This window comes from Gobio gobio (genome assembly GCF_949357685.1).
Source record: "Gobio gobio genome assembly, chromosome: 3".
In the NCBI taxonomy this organism is placed as follows: domain Eukaryota; kingdom Metazoa; phylum Chordata; class Actinopteri; order Cypriniformes; family Gobionidae; genus Gobio; species Gobio gobio.
In genome coordinates, this window is record NC_137099.1 from 28,596,721 (window position 1) to 28,620,668 (window position 23,948).

The 23,948-nt window shown below is 37.8% G+C and overlaps 2 protein-coding genes across 8 annotated transcripts in view; one reads left to right on the forward strand and one right to left on the reverse strand.

Annotated features, from left to right (window-relative positions):
* cntln (centlein, centrosomal protein) overlaps positions 1-16,097 on the reverse strand; it is a 151,911-nt gene extending 135,814 nt beyond the window's left edge. The window contains exons 1-4 of one of the 2 annotated variants that reach the window (XM_079811926.1): positions 15,874-16,097; positions 15,440-15,527; positions 10,801-10,889; positions 5,971-6,055 (exon numbers count right to left, since the gene is read on the reverse strand). In XM_079811926.1, the coding sequence (XP_079668052.1) occupies positions 5,971-6,055; positions 10,801-10,889; positions 15,440-15,520 (255 nt within the window). In that variant the 5' untranslated portion in view covers positions 15,521-15,527; positions 15,874-16,097. The remainder of the gene's footprint in view (positions 1-5,970; positions 6,056-10,800; positions 10,890-15,439; positions 15,528-15,873) is intronic. The other variant, XM_079811925.1, reaches the window with a different exon arrangement.
* A 5,442-nt stretch (positions 16,098-21,539) lies between these two features.
* The window catches only part of bnc2 (basonuclin zinc finger protein 2), a gene marked incomplete at its 3' end in the record, with an annotated part of 224,847 nt that continues 222,438 nt past the window's right edge, over positions 21,540-23,948 (forward strand). For 2 of the 6 annotated variants that reach the window (XM_079813043.1, XM_079813044.1), the window contains exon 1: positions 21,584-22,053. In XM_079813043.1, coding sequence (XP_079669169.1) covers positions 22,051-22,053 — 3 coding nt within the window. In that variant the 5' untranslated portion in view covers positions 21,584-22,050. Of the gene's footprint in view, positions 22,054-23,948 lie in introns of all 6 variants that reach the window. The other 4 variants (XM_079813042.1, XM_079813041.1, XM_079813040.1 and 1 more) reach the window with 4 other exon arrangements.

Genomic DNA, 23,948 nt, shown 5'->3' on the forward strand with positions numbered 1-23,948 from the left:
AGAATGAGAACATGGATCCATCATGCCTTGTTACCACTGTGCAGGCTGGTGGTGGTGGTGTAATGGTGTGGGGGATGTTTTCTTGGCACACTTTAGGCCCCTTAGTGCCAATTGGGCATTGTTTAAATGCCACGGCCTACCTGAGCATTGTTTCTGACCATGTCCATCCCTTTATGACCACCATGTACCCATCCTCTGATGGCTACTTCCAGCAGGATAATGCACCATGTCACAAAGCTCGAATCATTTCAAATTGGTTTCTTGAACATGACAATGAGTTCACTGTACTAAAATGGCCCCCACAATCACCAGATCTCAACCCAATAGAGCATCTTTGGGATGTGGTGGAACGGGAGCTTTGTGCCCTGGATGTGCATCCCACAAATCTCCATCAACTGCAAGATGCTATCCTATCAATATGGGCCAACATTTCTAAAGAATGCTTTCAGCACCTTGTTGAATCAATGCCACGTAGAATTAAGGCAGTTCTGAAGGCGAAAGGGGGTCAAACACATGACCCTAATAATGGTGTATGGTGTTCCTAATAATCCTTTAGGTGAGTGTACACAGAAAGACTAGAACACATGACCAAGTGTGAAACACAACAGCAGACTATAAAAGGAAGCATATTTAGGACTTAAGGGTTAGTTCACCCAAAAACCATGAAACATTTGTCTCCATTACCACACATCTTTCGAGGTTTCAAAAAGTTCATAAAGAGGTCATAAAACACATGTTAAGCAAGATTGGTTGTGCTTCCCTATACAATATTTTCTTGAGCTATATCTATATTAAAAAAATCTCTTCTGTTCATCATATGAAGTGAACGTGTCTCTTCAACAGACTTGGATTAAACTGATCGACTCAAATGGATTATCTTTATGATGAACTTTTCAAAGCATCAAAGTTTTGGTGGAATGCACTTTCAGTGGAGGGACAGAAATCTCTCAGGTTTCATTAAAAATATCTCCATTTGTGTTCTGAAGATGAACGAAACGTCTTATGGGATTGGAATGACATAATGGTGAATAAATGGTGAATAATTGATGATAGAATTTTCATTTTGGGGTGAACTAACCCTTTAAGAAACGTTCTGTGTTCAGTGCAAATATTCAGTATCATTCACAGATATCCCTGTACCATCTCTGATATTCAGATAATGCACTCCTATTGCTAACACACACTTTAACCAGTTGTGTAGACTCAACGCTGATATCTCAAAAAATAACCCTGAGCTGTGGGAGGCAATTAATTGCCATGTTGGGGGAAATCACTTGAATCTTTATAGATAGAGAACTTATGTCCAGTCTGTGCACCATGCAAATGCAGGTTTTAATAGAGATTTATAGCACAAGTGAAGCTCAATTCAAAATGTTGATAATGAGGTAGGCAAGCACTGTTTTAACCCCAGTACTTCTCGATTGGTAGGAAAAGAGGTTTAAAGAAGTTAAGAGGTCTAGGACAGAGAGATTAGCATTAGAAATCCCCAGTGCAGTTCAAAAATGAAAGCTAATTATGTTACAAAAATGGAAGAAGAGGGGTAATGGAAGGGGGTGGGGTGGGAGGAAAGCTGGTCAAAGTTAGTGTGGAAATGCAGAGATGAGATGAGGATTCAGCAGACCATCACAGGGCCAAGGAAGGAAAAAGCAATTAATCACATTTGGGTTCATTTGGCACAAAATTTGGATGAGACGAATGCCAGTGGTTTTGAGTGGTACCCAGAATTCTGACTATTAATGAGTTTCTCAAACAGGCCACAATGGCGATATTCCACTAACAGGCCATCAAAACTCAAACCTGAGAGAAGAAAACTTGACTCATTCAAAATTGTAACTTAATGTTTAACCTCTTAATAATATTGCTCTTAAAGCCACAATATGTTATTTTTTGCTGCTAGAGGTCGCTTGTTCAAAACAAAGTCGTAGCTTGATGACTCCTTGATTTTGTGGAGCTTTTATTATGTCGCAGACAAGCACTTCCGCTTCTTCCGCTCACATAAATGTGGGTCTGTGACAGGGGTTTTCAAACTTTATGATGTCAAGGACCCCCAAATATGATGAATCCTTTATGAGGGACTAGTAATGGGCGATAGAAACGATATGCAATATAACAATACAAAATTGGCCTACGATAAGAGATTTTAATTCTATGATGATAATTCCTGATGACGCAATCTACCCACGAAATTTAGATCCACGAGCTGCAACTGGCTGCAACGCATCATCGTATTCGTCATCTTGAGTAAACATGGCTGAAAGCAAAACAGAGGAGCTAGTGAAAAAGATCGGTGCAACATCCATTATTTGGACTTGTTTCGGATTTAAGCCGTCCAACGAGCAGCAGCAAACTATACTCTGTAGAGTGTGTGCACTGTGTGGAGCAACAGTTCCGGCTAAGACAGGTAACACGACTAATCTGTTCTACCACCTCAAATAATTGCCTAATACTGGAAGTATTTCCCTAATTCACAGTATCCGTTCCTTTATTAACAGGACACCAGTTTTCATTTCATTAAGAGAACAAAATGTTTAAAACCAAATATGTTACATTAGGCTGCAGGTCTGCAAGAATCTGTGCATTACACAAAATAATTTTCTTTGCCTAATACTTAAAGTATTGTCAGCACAGTGTCTGTTCCTTAACTAAAAAGACACCAGTTTTTTCTGTTCTCTGTATCTTGGGTGGCATTTAAGAACCAAGGACATTCAAGCAGAAATAAAAAAAAAATACTGACGGCTCGCACGCACTCACAGGAACGCGTAACGAGTAACGACAGTAGCATAGAGTAACGACAGAGCTGAATAATATGGTTTCTGATTTTTGTTTTGTTTTGTTATGTCTCCCTGTATCATTGCAATATACTTTTGTATCCTTTTCGTAAAGTTTTAGCCTGTTGGCCATTCACTGCCATTATATGGAGTGAACGTGCAGGACGTTTTGTAAAATTTCTGCTATTTCTTTGTTAAAGTCTCTGCAGCTATACTTGAATTTTATTTATCTGCAACATTATGTTGTATAATTACAGTTTTGCACAATAAATGTTCTCAAAACTACATACAACGTTTCCTTCTTTCTTTAAAAAAAAAAAATACATTTAGCAGTTTGGCTTTCCTTAGGGTCTATGTAACCTGTTCTGAAATCGTTCTATTATAATTTATATATTGTGATATGTATCGTTATCGCAAGATGCTGCAATGTATATCGCAATATGGATTTTAGGCCAAATCGCCCATCCCTATGAGCGACCACCTTCCTAAAACCCATCTATATATTTTTAAGCATGAAAAAACATTAAAACTGTTAGATAGATATCAAGTGTGACATTATAAAAACAACGTATTGTTTGCAAACTTAAATTGGCTATACTTGATGTTGGATGTATAAACCTGAAGAAGAACATTTTCAATTTAAAAGGATTTATATAAGCAACTTTCACAATAAATGTATGCAAGCAGCTTACGTACAGCGTTAATACTGCCTTACATCCCCAGTGAGCAAGATAAAGGGGACTATAGTGAGTGAGAAAAAAATCACTAGAAAGATACAAAGCAAACATATACAATTCTGGAAAGCATGTATACAGCAAGAAAGGAGAGAAACATTTCGAAATGAAACGGTTATAATGTTTGGTTGACTTTATCCATTTATGCTTTGTCTTTTCTGGGGAACACTTAGAACCTTCTAGAAAACCCCAGTTTGAAAACCCCTGGTCTATGATGTGGGATAACGCAGCGCTGTTTTATCATATTAGATACATTATTTGAGTGTGTTGAAAGTTATGTCATAATGCTACTCTGATGGCGGCTACTATGATACACGCAGTAAAGCTAGATCGATATTAGGCATTGTTAAAACATGGTACTCGCGGTAAATCAAGAAAACGAGATTTAAACAATAAGACTAACTGTGTTGAGCTATTTATCAATGATTAGTTTTTTGTTGATTAATGTACCCAAACAGTTGCTCACCTGTCTAATAAAACACATTACAGTATCTTTGGTGTTTCCATTGTTTCTACAAAATAAAATCGTAAATCGAGGGTAACGCGGGTATGATGTCATTAATAAGCAACGCACAGACACAGTCCGTGTCCTGGTTAAAATTGCTTATTTCTCTGGATTTAAACATTCTTGGAGACATTTGGAATAATGTAAGTACACAAGTCAACTAAATATATAACATCGTTCTAGTGGTTTTTTTGATATTTTAATCCAAAAATCTTACATATTGTGCCTTTAATAATATAAAACTGAAGCAAAGGCCATATATATGCAAAAATCCCTGTATTGTTGTCTTGACCATCGATATTAATACATAGAAACAGCATTTGTTTGCTCTGGATATGTTAACATATCTGCCAACTTGGAACTCTGAAACTTGGAATCAAATTTTGGTTTGTATAATGTATTTTGTGCAATATAAATACTGCAGCTCATATAACCCACTGTATATACAATCTATAATCTATTATCAGTAGTTCATTATATAATTCTACCAATATCTATTCACAATTTACAACTGTATGGATGATGCATCGATATGTGTCCTTCCAAGAGTGTCATGTTTCACAGTTCTCAAAAGATTAAATGTTATACAGTTTTATGATTTATGTTTCATATATAGTGCTGATATGAAATACACCAGAACTGGAATATTTCACTATTTGTATTACTCTGCTTGTATGTTTTTGTAGCTTTCCCAAAGACTAGAGTATGTTGAGCAATGTGAGTGGATTTGTCAGTGTTTTCTATGCTTCAGGATCATTTAGAGCAGGACTTCTCTCCCTAGTGAGTGGAGTATGGGAATTTTCTTTGTTGCTCAGGTCCACTCACATACTCTGTTCCAGTCTGTTTGTTGCTCGGCAACATTCAAAGATTGATGCTATGGCAGAAACATTATTTAATATTAATGTCTTGTTTATAGAATTGTTGTATAAAAGTAACATCACACTTGCAATTGTACTGTAGTACTAAATATCAGCTCACCATGCTGATATGCAGCACACTGCTACAAGTATAGTTTATGGTTTGGAGAATAAATAATAATCTGTCAGCAAAATAAAAACACAACACCACCATAATATGATAAGTCAAGATGAAATAAACGACAAAATCTGTCATGTTACAAAAGATCAGTGCTTCCCAAGGAATATGTGCCGCAAGCTTGCCAATTTCATAATAAGATAAAGAATAATAGATCTCCCAGCACTTTTAATACATGTGAAAAATAAACTTTTGCAATCCAGGAACAAGTAAATGCAAAAAAAAAAAAGTATTCTCTTTAATTTGGTCACTGGAAAGGGAAGCTTTTAATTTTGCTCTCAAAGTGCACCATATTGATGCATGTAACTTGTAACATGTAACTGACATTTATGACAAACCAAATCCTGAGAAAATCGTTAGAAGGGACTGTTACAGCCTGTTGCAAAGCACATCTGTCAATTCACTTCCAGGCAGATCTTGACCTTTCCAATATGACAGCCGCGCAGGCATATCGCTGTAATTAGCAATAGTTTCTAATGTGCCATGTAGGTATTCATATCTAGGGTGCCGGCAAACTACGTGTAATTTCTGCTATAAAAAAAAAACACACCGACTTTCATAATAATTAATAATGCTGTCATACTGTTGCAGCCGAGGCGTGGTGTTTAGCAGGTTCGAGTTTGGTCTGCTATGGGTTGTCAAGCTATTTACACAAACTTGAGCAGTATGAGTGGACATGTTTGCCGGACTCACTGCTGGTGAAGAGACAGAGCAGCTAATGAAGCCGACTGACAGATGTTTCATTAAGAGGCATGATTAAAGGTGAATTAACAACACGGCTTCATCATTAGCTGTCATCCAAGCAGTCAGAGATGCTCATTAAAAAAAAGGAGAAACGAAGGTTTCTCGGACCACATGCATGTCTGTACACCTGTGGCTGTGGTGTAGTTTAAGTTAATTCCAGAGCTGTGTAAAGCTCTCACAGTACCTGCTCCAGCTCTTGGATTCTGTAGTCTTTTGCTTGAAGGATCTCCAGAACTTTCCTGTCCTTGTTCTCAGCTTTCTGCTTCTCTCTAGTACAGCACAGATTGAACAAAAGAGCAAAATTAGAGGCGCAGGCTGCCACAGTAACGGAATACAGAAGAGGGTGAACTGATCCACTGGCCTCAGCGAATGCTTTAGCCATTCACATTTGAAAATCTATTTGGGATGATGCAATGGTGATGCTTGGTTAGGAGATAAAACACTGCAGGATAGACTGGATGCTGTGGGAGAAGAAACAGGCAAAATTGCCTTTCAACCACTCAGCGCGTTCTCTAAGCTTATACCGCAGAGGGTCAACAGGGAATGATGGGATATAACTCCAGTCTCCAGGTATCAGTAATTATCAGGATATCAAAACAGGAACACTACTCACTGGGGAACACAAACACTCCTTTCCTTTCAGCATCTAACCCTCTTTAGTGGGTGTTTGGGGGGAAAAGACAAAAGAATCACAATTGGGGCAAGTTTGTTTGAACAGCCGCCACTCACCTGGGATCCTTCTTTCCCTGGTTCACTTTTCCAATCTCTTCCACCCTTTCTCATTCCATCTCTCCCTGAGGACATCTGACATGATACGGCTCTCCTCAGAGTACACCACTGCCTTGAAGCTTGGTGATGTTAACCATATCCCAAGCCAAGCGTTTGCTCACTACCAGACTGGCCAGAATTCCCAGAAGCCTGTGTGCTTCACAGAGCCAGCACAATTATCATGTCAATCTCCCGTGTGGGGCTATGCTGATATATGCACACGCCCTCAGGTGCATGTTGCCAGTTCTTTGAGGAGCAGCTTGGTTTGTTGGCTGTGCCTGAGGAAGGAGCTCGTGAGGGATACGGGAGAATGCAGCCTGGCTGCCGCTCTTTTATTTATCACCGCTTTTAGATCAAGGAACATATTTTCTATGCTTGAGCTTTTGGTCACAAAAAAATTCTCCATATCTCTAGGGCTGGACCAGAATATTTGAATATTCGTTTGGTGGGTTGGTATTCGATGTAAAATATTGGGATTCGAATATTCGGGGTTTTTTTTACACACTTGGCATCCCCCTCAAAACAGATCTCATTCGAGCTTGAATATGTTTATACTATAAAATCTGGCGAAATACAATACTATTTTTTTTACAATTATCGTCTTATAGTCTAGCCGTTTTTAATAGGATGGACAGTTGAAGGAACCCAACCTCGTTATACATAATAAATATAATTGCTTCATCTTAGCCTAAGTGTTCCCTGCAATGGAGTATTCTCTGTCTAGAGCGCACAACTGCATGAGCTTATATGGAAGCTTGAAAGCGCATGCCTGGGCTTGTATTTTGGGTTATGCTGCGTTGGTTTGACATTGTGGAAAATAGAATCAACATGTATTAGCCTTTTTACCCATTAGGGATGTGACGGTCAGAAAATTTTCCCTCACCGTCACATTACAGTGCTTGTGCACTATGCGGCCGTGAACGAATGAGAGTGCGGCCGTGCACATTACTTTCGGTTTTAAAATTAGCACCAATTCAGGGGCAGATTGCTTAACCCTCATTTGTGCTTTGGGGTCAATATGACCCCAATCGACTTTTCTTTAGTTAAAAATAATGTTTCCCTATATCTCAGTGGAATGAAATCTTGTGACTTTTTCTAAGTTATCTAACTATACACACACAAAAAAACTGGGCTTGATTCGGTTGTTCTAAAGGGATGTAAAAAAAAAAGTCACACTCATGACCTTTGGGGTCAATATGACCCCACATTGAAATGAATGGAAAAATCGAAAAAAATTTGTTTTTTATTTTTCTTTTGTCAAAAAAAATCTATAAATCCAGAATAAATCTGAAAATTTCCATACCACAATGAAGTCCTGGTACTAGAGCACAAATGTAATGTGGAACGAACATGATCACTTGCACACACACATGCTCGCGCACACAAACACACACACAGGTGTGACTCCAATTGAAAGCATTTTTTTTTAGAAATTGACAAATAAAATCAATAATTCCAGCATAAATCTGAAAATTTCCACACAGAAATGAAGGCCTGGTACTAGAGCAAAAATGCAATGTAGAAAAGACATGCTCACTCAAACACACACACCCGCACGCACACATACACACAAACAGGTATGACTGCCACAGCCAAATAAAATCAGCCATAAATGCAGAACTAAGATAAAAGGGGTGAGACCTAATGCACACACACGGGCACACACATACACACATGCGCGCACACGCACACACACACTCGCACGCACACACACACACACACACACACACACACACACACACACACACACACACACACACACACACACACACACACACACACACACACACACAGAGAGAGAGAGAGAGAGAGAGAGAGAGAGAGAGAGAGAGAGAGAGAGAGAGAGAGAGAGAGAGAGAGAGAGAGAGAGAGAGAGAGAGAGAGAGAGAGAGAGAGAGAGAGAGAGAGAGAGGTGTGACTGTCACAAATAGCATCTGTATGGAATTTGTCAAAGGAAATCAGAAATCAGCAAATGAAATCATTTGTCAAATGAAATCAGCTATCAAATGTAGAACACATGTGAGTGAATCAGTGAGACCTAATGCATGCACACACACACACACACACACACACACACACACACACACACACACACACACACACACACACACACACACACACACACACACACACACACACACACACACACACACACACACACATGCAGAGAGAGCAAGGGAGAGATGAAAGGCAACTAACCTGTTCAACTTTGAGAAAGTTTACACTGAGATCTAAGAGCTGCAACTTTGTTTTGAAAATAAATAAATTGTTCCCACACGAAAGGTATACAAGAGGGTCTTTGGTGTCCTGCACACAGTTCTGTGGCAGTATGGCAAAGAAATACACTCTCCTGGAGACTTTGAATTACTTGCTTGATTCAAGAGAAACTTTAGGTGTTTCTTATGTGGCGATTTATGTGGTATTTTGTAAAAACAGACATTTCAAAACGCATCAAAATCTACCAAAATTCTACTATTTGAAAGAATATTTATTTTTAATGTCTTGTATAATGTGTATACATGTATAAATTCACAAAATGTATCACAAAAGTTATGATATGAGCAGTTGGCCACATCCAGTAAAATGAATGGATCCCTATGGCCCTCTGCTGGGTCTCTATGGACAAAACAATTTCTTTCTTAAATTGTAATTCCTTCAGGTTTGTCTTTGACCAACAGATGGCAGAATTGTACAGCTAACACCTAGATCAATATCCAGAAACAAATTATATTTAATTTAGATCATCATTTAAGTATTTTTTTCATAAAAAATTAATATTTCACACGCAAGCTAATGGTATAGTTGAGGAATTGTGTGGTAAATAGGTACAAAAGTACTTTGTATATCCAAAAACACAGCATTACTGTATAGATGAGAAGTAAACAAAAAAAATAATATATTATATGTATTATTAAAAATGTAAAAATTTTTTACAATCATTCTTTAAATTTTGGGGTCATATTGACCCCAAATGCACTGAGTGTAAACAGGAAACTAAGGACATATGAGGGTTAAATGGTGGGCTCAATAGCCTATTTTTCTTCATGAAAAACACAACAACAAAACAGTACAATGACAAATTCACTTAAATTGCCGCTTTTACATTTTACTTTGAAACCAAATCTTCCGCGATCATTTTGTCATTCAGCTCCTCACTCTCAAATGAAATTGGACTCCTGCTGCTGATGTGCTGCGACTCTCGTTCGGCTTTTACACTATATTAGGCAGACACGTTCAGTTTATTTGTAGTTTCTGTTCTCTAACTGAAATAAATTATTTTATTACTATAAAAAAAATCAAAACGACGTGGCAGTGCCACAGTGGGCAAGTGATGTAACCGGTATTATGCCTGACCACCGCTAACACCTCGCAGCAAGCCTATTATCCGTTATTATCAATCTAAATCAATCTACTGCAAAATATAGGAGCTTGTTACTGGGATGTAACAGACCGGTGTGTTTTGTGTCACTAGTGCAGTGTCAGCATATAAGCCCTGCCCGCGTGAGGCGTGCTGCTTCTTGAGATTCCTGCCTTTATTAGAGAGAAGAATATGTTCAACCGCCTCCCTCTGAAGCTTTGAATATTCGGTGTTGATTACTACCGAAGCTTCGAAGCTCAAAAAATGGTATTCGGACCAGCCCTACATAACTCTGACCTTTCATCAGGTGGTGGAAAGGTTTATTTAATATTTACCCAAATACAAACAGAGCCATGCCAATGGCCTAAATTTTCCTCCCATGTGTAAAATTTGCCACTATCTACACCTCATCATAATATTTATTTATTTTTTTAAACCCATGACAATGGCAATCATTCAACATTGCGAATTTGATCTCTTTTTTTCCCTCAACACGTTCCCATGCCACTTTTGTAGCTCCCCACACCCTCTTTGAGGGTCATAAGTCATGTTAAATCTAGTGTATATCCCTCAAAGAGGAGTTTTTTTAGCGTTTAGATGGGAAGAGAGGGAGGGAGTCTGTGCGGAGGATAAGAGGGGGTTTAGATCATCATCTGCTCTCGGGTTCTCTCATAACTGCATTCAATGGCGCAGCCACCCAACACACACCCCTGCCGAACCTTTGCGATGTGTGCTCACAAATCAGGGATTTCTTGTGGCAGAAACAGCATTTATTTCAAGTCTGAGACGTAGGAGCATAATGATTCAATAGAAGAAAGGAACTGGAAAAATCGGTGAAAAGGATTTGCTGTCGTTAATGAAAGCAGGTGACTTTACAATGTGACTCACCTTTCCACTACAAGACTCACTGCCTGAGTGAGGTCTGGACTGGCCACTTGAAGCCGCTTCCAAAGCGACCACACAAACTCCTTGTCTGCCTATTAGAAATAAATACAACAGCAATACAATTATTTTGTTAGTTTCTGAAAGTATATAAATTTCTTCCAAAGTAACATTTATGAGCAACAGATATGGTTCACTGGATATGTATATACAATATGTAGTTTGATATAATTTTTAGTCCTCATAAAGTTTATACTAATATAATATAATATAATATAATAAATATATATATATATATATATTACACATACATATATACACACACACACTCGCCTAAAGGATTATTAGGAACACCATACTAATACTGTGTTTGACCCCCTTTCGCCTTCAGAACTGCCTTAATTCTACGTGGCATTGATTCAACAAGGTGCTGAAAGTATTCTTTAGAAATGTTGGCCCATATTGATAGGATAGCATCTTGCAGTTGATGGAGATTTGTGGGATGCACATCCAGGGCACAAAGCTCCCGTTCCACCACATCCCAAAGATGCTCTATTGGGTTGAGATCTGGTGATTGTGGGGGCCATTTTAGTACAGTGAACTCATTGTCATGTTCAAGAAACCAATTTGAAATGATTCGAGCTTTGTGACATGGTGCATTATCCTGCTGGAAGTAGCCATCAGAGGATGGGTACATGGTGGTCATAAAGGGATGGACATGGTCAGAAACAATGCTCAGGTAAGTGTGCCAAGAAAACATCCCCCACACCATTACACCACCACCACCAGCCTGCACAGTGGTAACAAGGCATGATGGATCCATGTTCTCATTCTGTTTACGCCAAATTCTCACTCTACCATCTGAATGTCTCAACAGAAATCCAGACTCATCAGACCAGGCAACATTTTTCCAGTCTTCAACTGTCCAATTTTGGTGAGCTTGTGTAAATTGTAGCCTCTTTTTCCTATTTGTAGTGGAGATGAGTGGTACCCGGTGGGGTCTTCTGCTGTTGTAGCCCATCCGCCTCAAGGTTGTGTGTGTTGTTGCTTCACAAATGCTTTGCTGCATACCTCGGTTGTAACGAGTGGTTATTTCAGTCAAAGTTGCTCTTCTATCAGCTTGAATCAGTCGGCCCATTGTCCACTGACCTCTAGCATCAACAAGGCATTTTAGCCCACAGGACTGCCGCATACTGGATGTTTTTCCCTTTTCACACCATTCTTTGTAAACCCAAGAAATGGTTGTGGGTGAAAATCCCAGTAACTGAACAGATTGTGAAATACTCAGACCGGCCCGTCTGGCACCAACAACCATGCCACGCTCAAAATTACTTAAATCTAGGGCTGTAATCAACCAAAGAAAATCTTGGTCGACTGAAGTCCTGAAATTTTCGACTAAAAATCGACTAAAAATGACGTTAGGAAAAAAAAAGTTAAATTAATTAGCTGCGCACTGTGCGCTGTACTTGGTAGCCTTGTTGTCTGCATAAATTAATTATAAATAAACATAAAAAACTAGTAGGCTATTTGCAGTATATTAAATCGTTTTTGAGCTGATTATTTTGGACTGAAGTGAGTCTGACACACGAGTCTGTCGGCTCTGACAGCGTCGCATCAAGTGCACCTGCGCAATATCATAGCCTATGACTTCCCAAAATATAGTACTATTGTCAACTAGATATCATCACAAGAACTTTTGAGGAATATGCAACATAATTTAGACAATTGTTTTTGTCATATGTATTATAATAACTGACAGACAGTATAATTTCAGCCGCTCTGTGCAGCTCGAACGTTAGGAGCTCAGCTGAGCTCAGCTTCTCGGCTGAGACACGAATAGACTATTAACTTAAAGCTTTTACTCTTAAACACAAAAGGCACGTCCACTTTAATAAAAAAGGAATATTTATTAAACAAGCCAGATCAAGAGCAGAAAAAAGCACTCTCACAATTAAATAAATAATATAAGTTACAGAAAACTAGCCTTCTTCAATCTGTCTCTCTTCTCCAGTGGGTTGGGCTAATCCAAAAGTGAAAACAATGGGGGTGTTCTGAAGGCAGACTCATACCTGTGAAACAGGGGTGAAGCGTGGTGTTGTGACGCTTCCCCTCATGTGTATGTTGATGGGCGTTCCTCAAGTTTACCGCTATGGGTGTGCGTTTGAGCCAGCGGGGAATGAAAAACAAAGGACCGGCGAGAGACTTCTCTTCGCCAGTTGGTTGGGCCAATCCAAAAGAAGTGAAAACAATGGGGGTGTTCTGAAGGCAGACTGATGCCTGTGAAACAGGGGTGCTCTGAAAACACCCCCATTAGCAATTAGTGCTTTCCACCTGATTAAATGAACGCGGCGCAGCAAAACTGATGAAATGAACGCGGCAAAAACTAATGAAATGAACGCTGAAAAAAATCGACCAATCAAAATTTTGGTCGAGCCAGAACGCATCGACCAATAATCGACTAATCGACTGGGAGATTACAGCCCTACTTAAATCACCTTTCTTTCCCATTCTGACATTCAGTTTGGAGTTCAGGAGACTGTCTTGACCAGGACCACACCCCTAAATGCATTGAAGCAACTGCCATGTGATTGGTTGATTAGATAATTGCATTAATGAGAAATTGAACAGATGTTCCTAATAATCCTTTAGGTGAGTGTATATATACACACACATACACACACACATACAGTCAAACCAAAATGTATTCAGACACCATCAACATTTTCTCACATTATCAAAGTTTATTCACTATAGTTTAGAAAATGGTAATACAATATGACAAAATAAACTGTGTCAGAACAAATGAATCTTGATAATGTCAGATAACTTTGATAGAAAGGTATGTAATGGATTACAATCAACCAATCAGCTGTTATCTGTTACATTTAAATAATAAATTTTAACATCACCATAAATTTGTTTTATCTGGTGCCTGAATAATTTTTGGTGTGTGTGTGTGTTGTTGCTTATTAATATATTTGAAAAAAATATATAGATGAAAAACTCCACCAAAAGTCATGTTGTCTAACCATCATATTCTTGTTCTTCTTCTTCAAAAAAAAAAAAAAAAAAAAAAACCGGTAACAGTAAATTATATCATAGAGTGGACTGAAGCAGAACATTAAAAAGCATGAAACATTTCTGTTCTAACAAATAATACAGAGAGGAATTAAATCAGAGTAATCCTATTCATAGAGAAAAGACTGAACAGAAGGAAAAAGCAAAAAACAAAATTGAATCTGAACTCAGTTGCCTAAAGAATAAAGTGGTGGCAGAGAGACATGCAAGAAACACACTTACAATTCAAAGTGTCTTCGGGAAAAAAATGGCTTTCAAAGATTTTTAAGCTACATTACATTTAATGAGAGACATCTAAAAACTACATTTTCTGACATTAATAAAAAAAACTGAATTATACCAGATCAACTTAATATAAAATTATCTGTTAAATTATGTCCACATCATTATAAGATTAAAGTCATAAATCCCTACAGAATCTGCTGGTGTCCAATTAGTACATGAATTTTAAACCCTATTCAAAAGTGTCTAATTAATTATTTACTAAATGGTGCAGGCAGACCTTGATAGACCATAGGCTAAACATACAAAGTAGCGTGTGCAAGCGAGAGAGAGACTGCGAAATGAATAGAAATAGAGATCTCACTATTCCTAGTCTTCATTGTGTTTAATGACAAATTAAGAAAAGTCCTCCATCAAATAGGTGGTCTCTTCACAAGCACTTAAGCTCACTACATCAGAAGATTGAGCAACTCCCACGCATTACAGGGAGTTTCTCATGGCATGGAAGGTGTTTGAAATGTTGAAAGGCAGTCGTATTGATGAATTATTTATCTTATACAGCAGACCATGAATGCCCACTGGATGAGTGCACTCATTGAATGTTGCTATTTATACAAATATTAATAAAGTAAAACTGCCTCCCTGATAATTCTCAGGTCCACTAGAAACATTTTGCAGTTAATGGCAGTCGATGGATGGGCACTGCGCCTTTTACATAAATGATATGTGATTCTTTATACATACATGCTTGTCATTAGAAGTGAAATGGAGAAAAATCAATTTTGAACCGCAGGCAAGTGAAAAAAAGACAGATTCAGTTGACATCCACTGATGATGTAAACCTATTGTAGGTTTGAGTAAGTCTTATATTGTTTTTTAGTAAGTAAAGGCTACCCACTGAGTAACTGACAGCTATTCTCTATTAGTAGTTACTAAAATCAGTGGTAAGGATGTCTACGAGCAAGATGTGCTCAAAAATGCAGATATATTAGTAACATGTGTCACTTAACTTAATGATTACAAGTTTGAGACACTATTGACAATGCAGGTATTTGTTTTTAAGCACCACCTGGTGGGGCTTTAACAATATGCAGGATGCTTAAGTCAAATGAATGTAATGTTCAATACACTGAGGGCATATCAGATGGAAGTCTGATCATTTTAGCAGTGCAATTGCACAACAAATGCAAGGGCTATACAGGCTTCTGATGTGTTATCTTTGAATATTTGAATATTACAATATTGTTGCAGTAGTTGGAAAACATTGTTAAAAACCATCGAACCTAAAGCCAGAGAAAAATAGACAAATGAAAGATTAATTTGACAAATAAAAGGTTTAATATACCTGGCATTGAGCGAGTTCCTCAGACAAACTCTTCACCTCTTCCTCAAGGAGCAAAACACGTTCACTATCTTTTGAGTCCATCGAGCTCCTAACATAAAAGGTTTCATTCATATCATTGTCATAGATAGATAGATAGATAGATAGATAGATAGATAGATAGATAGATAGATAGATAGATATAAAATATAAATATCGTGCGAATGAGCAACAAGTTAATCTGAATCTGTGAATTAATCAAATTCTCCATCTAACTTATACTGTGTCAAACCACATTAAACAGACACTTAATACAGCAATTCGAATTAAAAGACACTAAAACATTTAAATCATATAACCAACAACAGATACTATGCATTCAAATGTTTAATAAGATACTAAACCAGCTCACTGAACCAAAACAACTGCTCGATTAAATAAAGTGTGTTGTGTCTGACCTGCAGAGCGTCCTTGGATACTGCTGAACTTAAGTTACAGTTTATGTAAAGCGAAGATCTGCAATAGTATTTAAACACCATTCGGATCGCTTCTGACAGCATGTATTCATTAGAAGGTTAAAATGGGAAAAGAGAAAACAGACCTCATTAAAGTGAAAATACTACCAAACGCCTGGACTGTTTCAAATGATGCCGCCAGCCAGTTCCGTGTTTGACACAGAGCCGTTTACCACACTTCACGACAGCCCGGAACACTTTACGGTTTGCCGGTCTCTATGGACATTCTTATTTTACTGTCAATGCATTCTTCATATGAATGTAACATTAACCTTTTGCATGCTATCAGTATGATACACGGAACATATACTAAATTATTTAGCTATTCTTATATTTGATGCTGTTAACATTCACAGACAAGACCTATTGGTGTACAAAAATTATCAAAAAACTAGGCTATTAAAAAAAACTACAAAATAGTTTCCATATAATAACAACAGTTACTACAGCAATTGTTACAACAGTAAATCCCAATGAATTCATATGAGGTGTAACAAGCTGTTGTATTTCTTTCTTTAGGCTACGTCTTTCTTTCAAATTGTTGGTTTATATCAAGTTTTACTGTAGGCCTAGTACAAATAAATAACCATTTTATTTTGCAAAAACTATCATTTTTGCAAAATAATATGGTTATTATATTTACATTATGTATACATTGATGAATTCCCACAAATGGTAACATGTTTAAAGTCGGTAAAATGATAATTCGGCCTATACCTCTTGGATATTACCAAATAATATCACTCATAATGCTCAATTACTCCAGGTGCGCAGCACTGTTTCTCTTGATTTCAAGTCAAATACCTATTTCTCAATGTGCCTATTTAAATAAAAGCTCCTAAAGAGTCTACCAGGGTTGTTTATCTTGTTCACACAATATAAATGATCATTTAGATTGTACTCTCGTATCATTCTGATTTTATTAAGGCGCATCTATTATTAAATTTTTTCATTGCATAATGGTTGTATAATGGAGTATAAACAACTGTGCCTGTCCTCATTGGAGTCATATCATAAAGGCTAGATGATTAAAACCACAGAAACAAGATTAGACAGTTATAAAGGAGGTTGCAGCAGTGCAACAGACAGCAGGTCATCTGCTTTGGAGCTTGCATGCTCTCTTGCTCCAGAAGAAGTCAATTGACTTAGCGTGATTAGGCTTTTCTTTGACCCGCAAACAGTGCCTCTCATTAGGATGCTCATTTGAGCTGCGATTTCAGAGGCAGTAGACTGGCTGGTAATTTACAACATCTGCCCCTTTTAGGAGTGCAGACACATGGCACTTTTGAATCAACTTTTTCTTTCTTGCTCAACAAAGCCCTTTGTTTACTGCTGATAGTTACCAGTCATCCATTCCGAATGTGATTTTACATGCACTCTCTGGCACTAATATCAGTTTCCGTTCAACAGCCTCCAACAGCGGCCAAACGTCACAAATGTAACATGCTCCATTTACAACCCCCAAGGCCTGTAAAAGTTCAGATCAACAGACAACCATGCACATGTTGTTCAAGTATAAATGTAGTCATTTTTCCAGTTATCTAAATAAAATAAAAAATGGAAGAGAATATAAATAGAGAATACAAATAATTAGCCTGTAATAAAAACAAAATATCCTTGAGTGATCCTAATTTATACTGTACAACGCATTCAAATAATTTTTTACCTTAAAGTTATGAACTTTGTCAGACCACTTCATTCATGAGTCTTTTATTGACGGTTTTAAAATCCAGCTAAATCCTGTTTTTACTGTTACTAGGCTATATCATTTAGTTTTCAATTGCTTATTTTTACATTTTATTTTATTTTTTATTTTGTGTATTTAGTGTTTAGTATTTATTTTGCTCTTCACTGGTTGTTCTTGGCTTTGTATTTAGATTTTTCTTTCTTTAATCTAAACCTCAAATAGCAGGAATGTGTGATTTTAAGCATTGACAAATACAGATGCTCGCTATTGTCTTTGATGTTGCCAGTTTTTTTTTAAAGTTTTTTTTTTATGTGATGTAAAATAAAATGATTCCATTTAACTCATCTGTTCCTCCTTCTCCATGTCACTGAGAAACAGAGATGTATTCACACCGAATCACCATGCAGAAAAAAAAAATCAGGAAGCATTGACAATCCCTTGGTGGGCTGAGTAGGCAGAGCACGGGAAGTATCTCACCACAGAGGATTGGGAAAGCCCCGGTTCTCCGCCTGCAATCCGAGGTAGGAGGACTGTCATCTGCTGAGCGTTTACCTTTGATAAAGAAAGGAAGAAAAGAACGTCGCAGTTTATACTGTTCTAAAAACATACAAGACGCTCGCTTTGTCGACATGCTGGCTGCAAACCTGGCAGTGTCACTTTGGAACATGGAAATGAGAGACATTTTAAAGAGGAGCACAACATAATTTCCCTGAGGAGGAACATGTGGGTGTGCAAATCCAGTTGCGATAGTGTAGATGCTTTAAACTTGATTCTGACAGTTTATGTGCCCCAGGATATTGGTTTTTAAAAGGGAAATAGAATTTTATCCTATCCATCTTCCCACGTCCATTGTTTTGTCCTGAAATGTAACCAAGTTACGTTATGCATGTAAGTTCTTTAAAAGTTTGGAGTAATTAAATATGTAAATAATTAGGATGTGAATAAACCAAGTGTTAATGACAAAAGAAGACTTTATGATGATAATAATAATAATAATAATAATAATAAAGTCTAGTCCCGCTTTATACTAGGTGTCTACTTTGTGTAAAAAAAAAAGCTACGTACAATACTGTTAATTTTGATTTGCAAAACACATTTGCTGCTATTAATGTGGGATACAATAAAAGTTAGGACTAGGTTTCGTGGTATGGTTGGGTTAAGTATAGGGTATAGATGTGACTATAGAAATACATTTTTTTAAATATTAGTAGCCAATGTAAAACATGTATGTACACAATAGGTGCATTGACACTATTGATTATTTTAAATGTTAGTCCATTGTAGTCAAAGTGGGTCCTAAACTCTACAAATATAATTGGCTGTAATGCAACTGCAGTGACCCTAAGGCCTTTGCAAAATCCATAGCAGTGACACTCAGTCATTTATTCTGTGGCTTCCATGTCTTGCAACCAACAAAGCTGCATCTCTCCACTTCCCCACCGGCAAACCTGTCATCACGCGCCCATCCGCTTGCGTGCAACACACCCGGAGCTCCCACAGAATGCTCTGCATCCCAGGACAAGCTCCACTGTTGAGCATTTGTCCCCCGTGCATGAGTCTCTGGCTCCATCTGATGACCTTCTAACTGTCTTCAGCAGGCAGTGGGTTCGGATAATGAGGGGATTGATAAGAGGGCTCTCTTCCTGTGGGCGATGGGGGGGAAGGGGAGCCAGTGGGGTGGAGGGAGCAATGCTTGCCCCATGTGTCTCTGTTGAATTGTGGGAAAAAGGAGTGAAGTGATTCCCCTACAGGCTGTATCAGATTTCCCCTGAGAGGATCATGCTGCTCAAATAATGTGAGCCCCTGGCAAACACAGAGAACCTTTTCACTCCTTTGTTTTTGTTTATGCTTATGAATGTGTGCAAAGAGGTGTCCATGGCCATTATCATTTGAAAGTATATGGCATCAAGTGTATGGCTAACAAATATGTACTTTGTTTCCTTCTACCGTGAATCGATGTTCCAGCTAGGATGTTTAGGGAAAGTTTACACAAGACAAGAGATCAATGGTAAAAAATGACGTCCTTATTGAGGCTGGATGGCGAAGTTAGAGCGAACTGTCCATGGCCTCCTTCCATAAGTCAAGCGACACCATCAGCTTGACATTTTCCTCAGTGCCCACAAACAGGAACTACGTGTGGCATTTATTGAACAGACGCACAGTCTATGACAGCTGATGGCCATCCCAAAGGACCAAAACCAGTAGAAGGTTCAATAGCTCATCATCAACTGCCCTTTGAGTAATTAGACAACTGGAAGGGGTCTGACATAAACCAATACTTATATTCAGGTCCCACAGGTGGCTTTTCGCAGCTGATTTCAGAAAGGAAGCTGCTTTAATGTCATGTTTTTCTTGAGCAAATAAAAGAGTCAAGCTGCTGAGTTCATAATCCTTGGACGCCACTTGTTCATTGCACTTAGAGGATGGCTTGCCACTTGATGGGGACGTTTAATTGACTACATTGAGCTTATTTCATGCAGATTAACAAAAGATGAAAATGATGCAAGAAAATCGATTTCAAAACAATTTAATGGCACATCTACTGTACAAGCTAGAAGTTGCATCAAACATCAAAAGCAGAATTATACTAATTTGTATAATAGCTTATCCATTACTCATAATTCTTTAAAGGTCTATCTTCTCCATTCTGTTGTTTAATATCAGGGAGCAATGTACAGTAATATCTCATTTAATTAGGGATTTAAGCTCTCTAACTACCGGGCATATGGTATTTACTCTGCCATGGCCTTGCACATCAGATGAATATGCATATCCTGGGAGTGTGTAGCTTGTTACCCTAGAACGAATTCTACACAAGTTTAATCCCTGATCTATTATTTACCTCTTGACCAAACATGTGAGTGGGGCTTGTAGGCACTCAGCTTGATCAAAATGACTGCCTTGGGATTTAGGGGATTCTATTGGTCCAAAGGAGAAGTCTGTCATTTGACTTTCCTCAGCTTTCACTCTTGAGATTCAAGCTCTGTGCGCACTATAAGGAAAAAAGAAACAAGTCCATTATTAAACATTTATAAGCGCTCTGTTCAGACAGTCTGGGGACACAAGTTTGGGAGATATATAGGAAATCAGTGTCCTCAAAGTAACATCTCTAAAGCAAATTATCTTAGTGATTTGTGTGTGTGCGTATTTTAGGGGTACTCGCCTTTAAGTGAAATTAAAACTGGGCCTGATGTAGGCTACATTAAGGAAGTATTGAAAACGAGGACACAAATCTGACTCTAATACATTCAATATCATTGATTCACACAGCAATAAAAAACACTAGCTCTGTTACTATTTCATAAAATAGGCTTATTATTATGACTATTATGAACACCCCTTAATAGCTGTTGGTTTCCGTTATAGGCTATTAAAATTAAATTTGACATTACATTCAAGATTATTATTATTATTATTATTAGGCCTCTTATTCTGTTTTCAGTCATTCATTTTAAATATTTTATTTTAAAATTTCAGAGCCTGTGTAGAAATGTAAAAAAAAAGAAAAGAAAAAAAAGAAAGAAAACATTTTCAGTGTCTGCAGGATTTTTTAAGGGTTTTGTTACACAGAGCTCTTATCATAACATAACATAACTGTTAGTCTTTCAGTCTTTACACCAACAATACTAGAACATGACCACTAGCCTATAAGATAAAAACAAACTCCTAAGTAGCCTATACCTGAACATAATATAGCCAATAACATAACTTAATATTAGCAAATAGCTACTCTTCACTTGAAGATAGTGTATTAGGCTACTGATCATAGCCTACTAGAATATATAAACTACCAACCATACTAAAAGATAATCATCAACAATTACAACATGATAATGTATTATCAACTATAGCTACTAGAAGATAATGCGCAAGCAACTACACTAGAGTAAAATATATCACCATGTTCCTTTGGATGTAATGCAGCAGTCAGAGAGCTGACTATGCAGAAGAAATAGCCGGGAGTGAGTAGACAGTCAGTTTTCTCTTCCCGGACAGCCAGAGATTTACCCCGCTGCTTCAAACTACCCACCCACTTTAGTCCCGTTTCTGTCCCGCTTCAGTCCCGGTGGAGTGTCTTATACGAGCGGATCTGGAACAGCGGAACCAGCGCTGGGCTTCTGGATCCACCGAAACAGCTTATATTTCAGCCAACGTGCTTCTTTCGCTCTATTGAGACCCGGTACATGCGAATGACGAGAGCGCAGAATTGACTCCGTTTTTTTTTTAAATCAATGTTTTCTAAACGATAGAGGACTGTTGTTCTTGTTGTTCCAGATATTATTAGCGGTTTAAAACTGAGGGGACAAACATAAAGTTTTGAGTGAGTTTAGAGAGATTTGCGTAAAGAAGAGAAGAGGGAAGAGGAGAGAGTCCCCCCACATGAGGGCGAGATCTGACTGAACTTCATTCTGCCATTCACACAATATGAAGAAATGGTGAGTATGTCCGATCAACAAATGAACACTTTACAATAACTCTCATTAATGACATTAACAAACAGTACTGTACAGTATAGCGCTCATTACGATCACTACACGTAGGCTACACTTAAATAGTTACAAATGTCATGAAACGTTGATACAAACAAATGAACTTAAATCTGTTAAGCGGTATACTGTCTCTGAAGTTTATCGAAAGTGTTGGTCAAGTAGTTTAATCAGAAAATCTAACGCCTTGAGCATGTTTACACGCTTGCTTTAACAAGCAAGTTAAAAAATAAACTGCTTTACCTGGGGATTGTTTTTTTTTAATACATTTTCCCCTTTATACTTAAAAACACACACTCACACACACTATAGAAAACAAAAATACATATATAGAAAAAAAAATCAAAGCCTTAATGGCTCTGTTATAGGCTATCATCTGTATTTTTAACTCAACTACAACTATAGGCTAATGGATACATATAAAATATATAACATACAATAACAGAATTTAAAACTAATGTAATATAGAATTGTATGTTGAAAGACTCTCCTTAATATCCTTTTAAAAAATATGTTAAAAACATCTTGAGTTATCCATGAAATAAAATCAAATAACTTCACCCAAATGTTTATGAATTTCAAGATAAAAAAAACGATTCAGCTTTCAAATTTGAAAAATGCTTTTAATGATTTTAAACAATCTAGTTTTAAATGGCAGCAATCATCCAGATTTATTTTGAATGCATTTTCGTACATTAATCATCTGTGAAATACACAAATGCAACTAAATGAATTCATTTTAAAATATAATTTTCAGATTTCTGTGCAACCTGTTGGTGACAATTACAATCTTTTCTGTCATGCTTCTTTTCATCATAATGTTTATTGCTTTCGCTTTTCTGAAAAGTGATTTACAAGGGCAGGTGAACACTGAGGTAGTTTCATTCTCAGAGAACTCCGAGACAAGGGAAAAAATCTCCCCGTTACTCTACTTAAGGATTTATGAGACCGACGCTTTAAATGATTATTATTATTTTTTTTTGTCCTAATCTCAGCGGCTGTCTGTGATGGGGCACAGTTGTTCAAGTGCTGCAGTCAAGAATGCCAATTTGCATTCCAAGAGTGTCATTTGATGACTTTTATCTGCACGGCTCCCCGGACTTTTTTGGACACTTAACATTTCATCTGCTCCATGTCAAGAGTCAAACGCAGTTATGTCCCCTTTCTCTATCTCTATCCTCCTCGCTCTCTTTCCCTTTGTCTTACTCAGTTCCATCTCCTTTTTTCTTAAAAAAAAAAAAGACCATGGGTTCAGGGCAGGAGTATAGGAGAAATGAGAGGGTGTGCAAGAAAGAGGGAAGGAGGTGGTAAAATGAAGAGGTGCTTTCATGTTGCAGGCACAGTCTAAGGCTGAACTTGTCAGCTGTGCTGGTGTGATTCTCCAGGGGCCCTGGCAGAGTAAGAGGGTAGATGATGGTTAGACGGTTCAATAAGCGCATGGACAGGTAGCCCTAGTGACGTCCCCCGGAGACATTGTCTTAATGAAGAGCAGGTCCACTTAGCCCTGTGTTCTCTGACCCTCTGCCTACTCACCAAACACACACACACTGCTTTTGATCTCACAGCTCTCTTGAACCTCTCTGTGAGTTGTGTTGGTGACACATGTAAAATTGTCAGAGTTTCTAAGTAGAAATCTAGGACTACTTAAAAAATGATTGATAATAATAATAATTTGTGCTCATTGTCTTAAGTCAAAAAAGAATAGCCTTATACTAGTGGAGCCTGTAAATGAGGAAAGTGGAATATGAAGCACTGCTGAAACTCATCCATGTCCACGCTGATAGAGAGACCGTTTGTTATGGATGGATGGGGTGGGTAGGTACGACAGGTTGGTCATAACACCT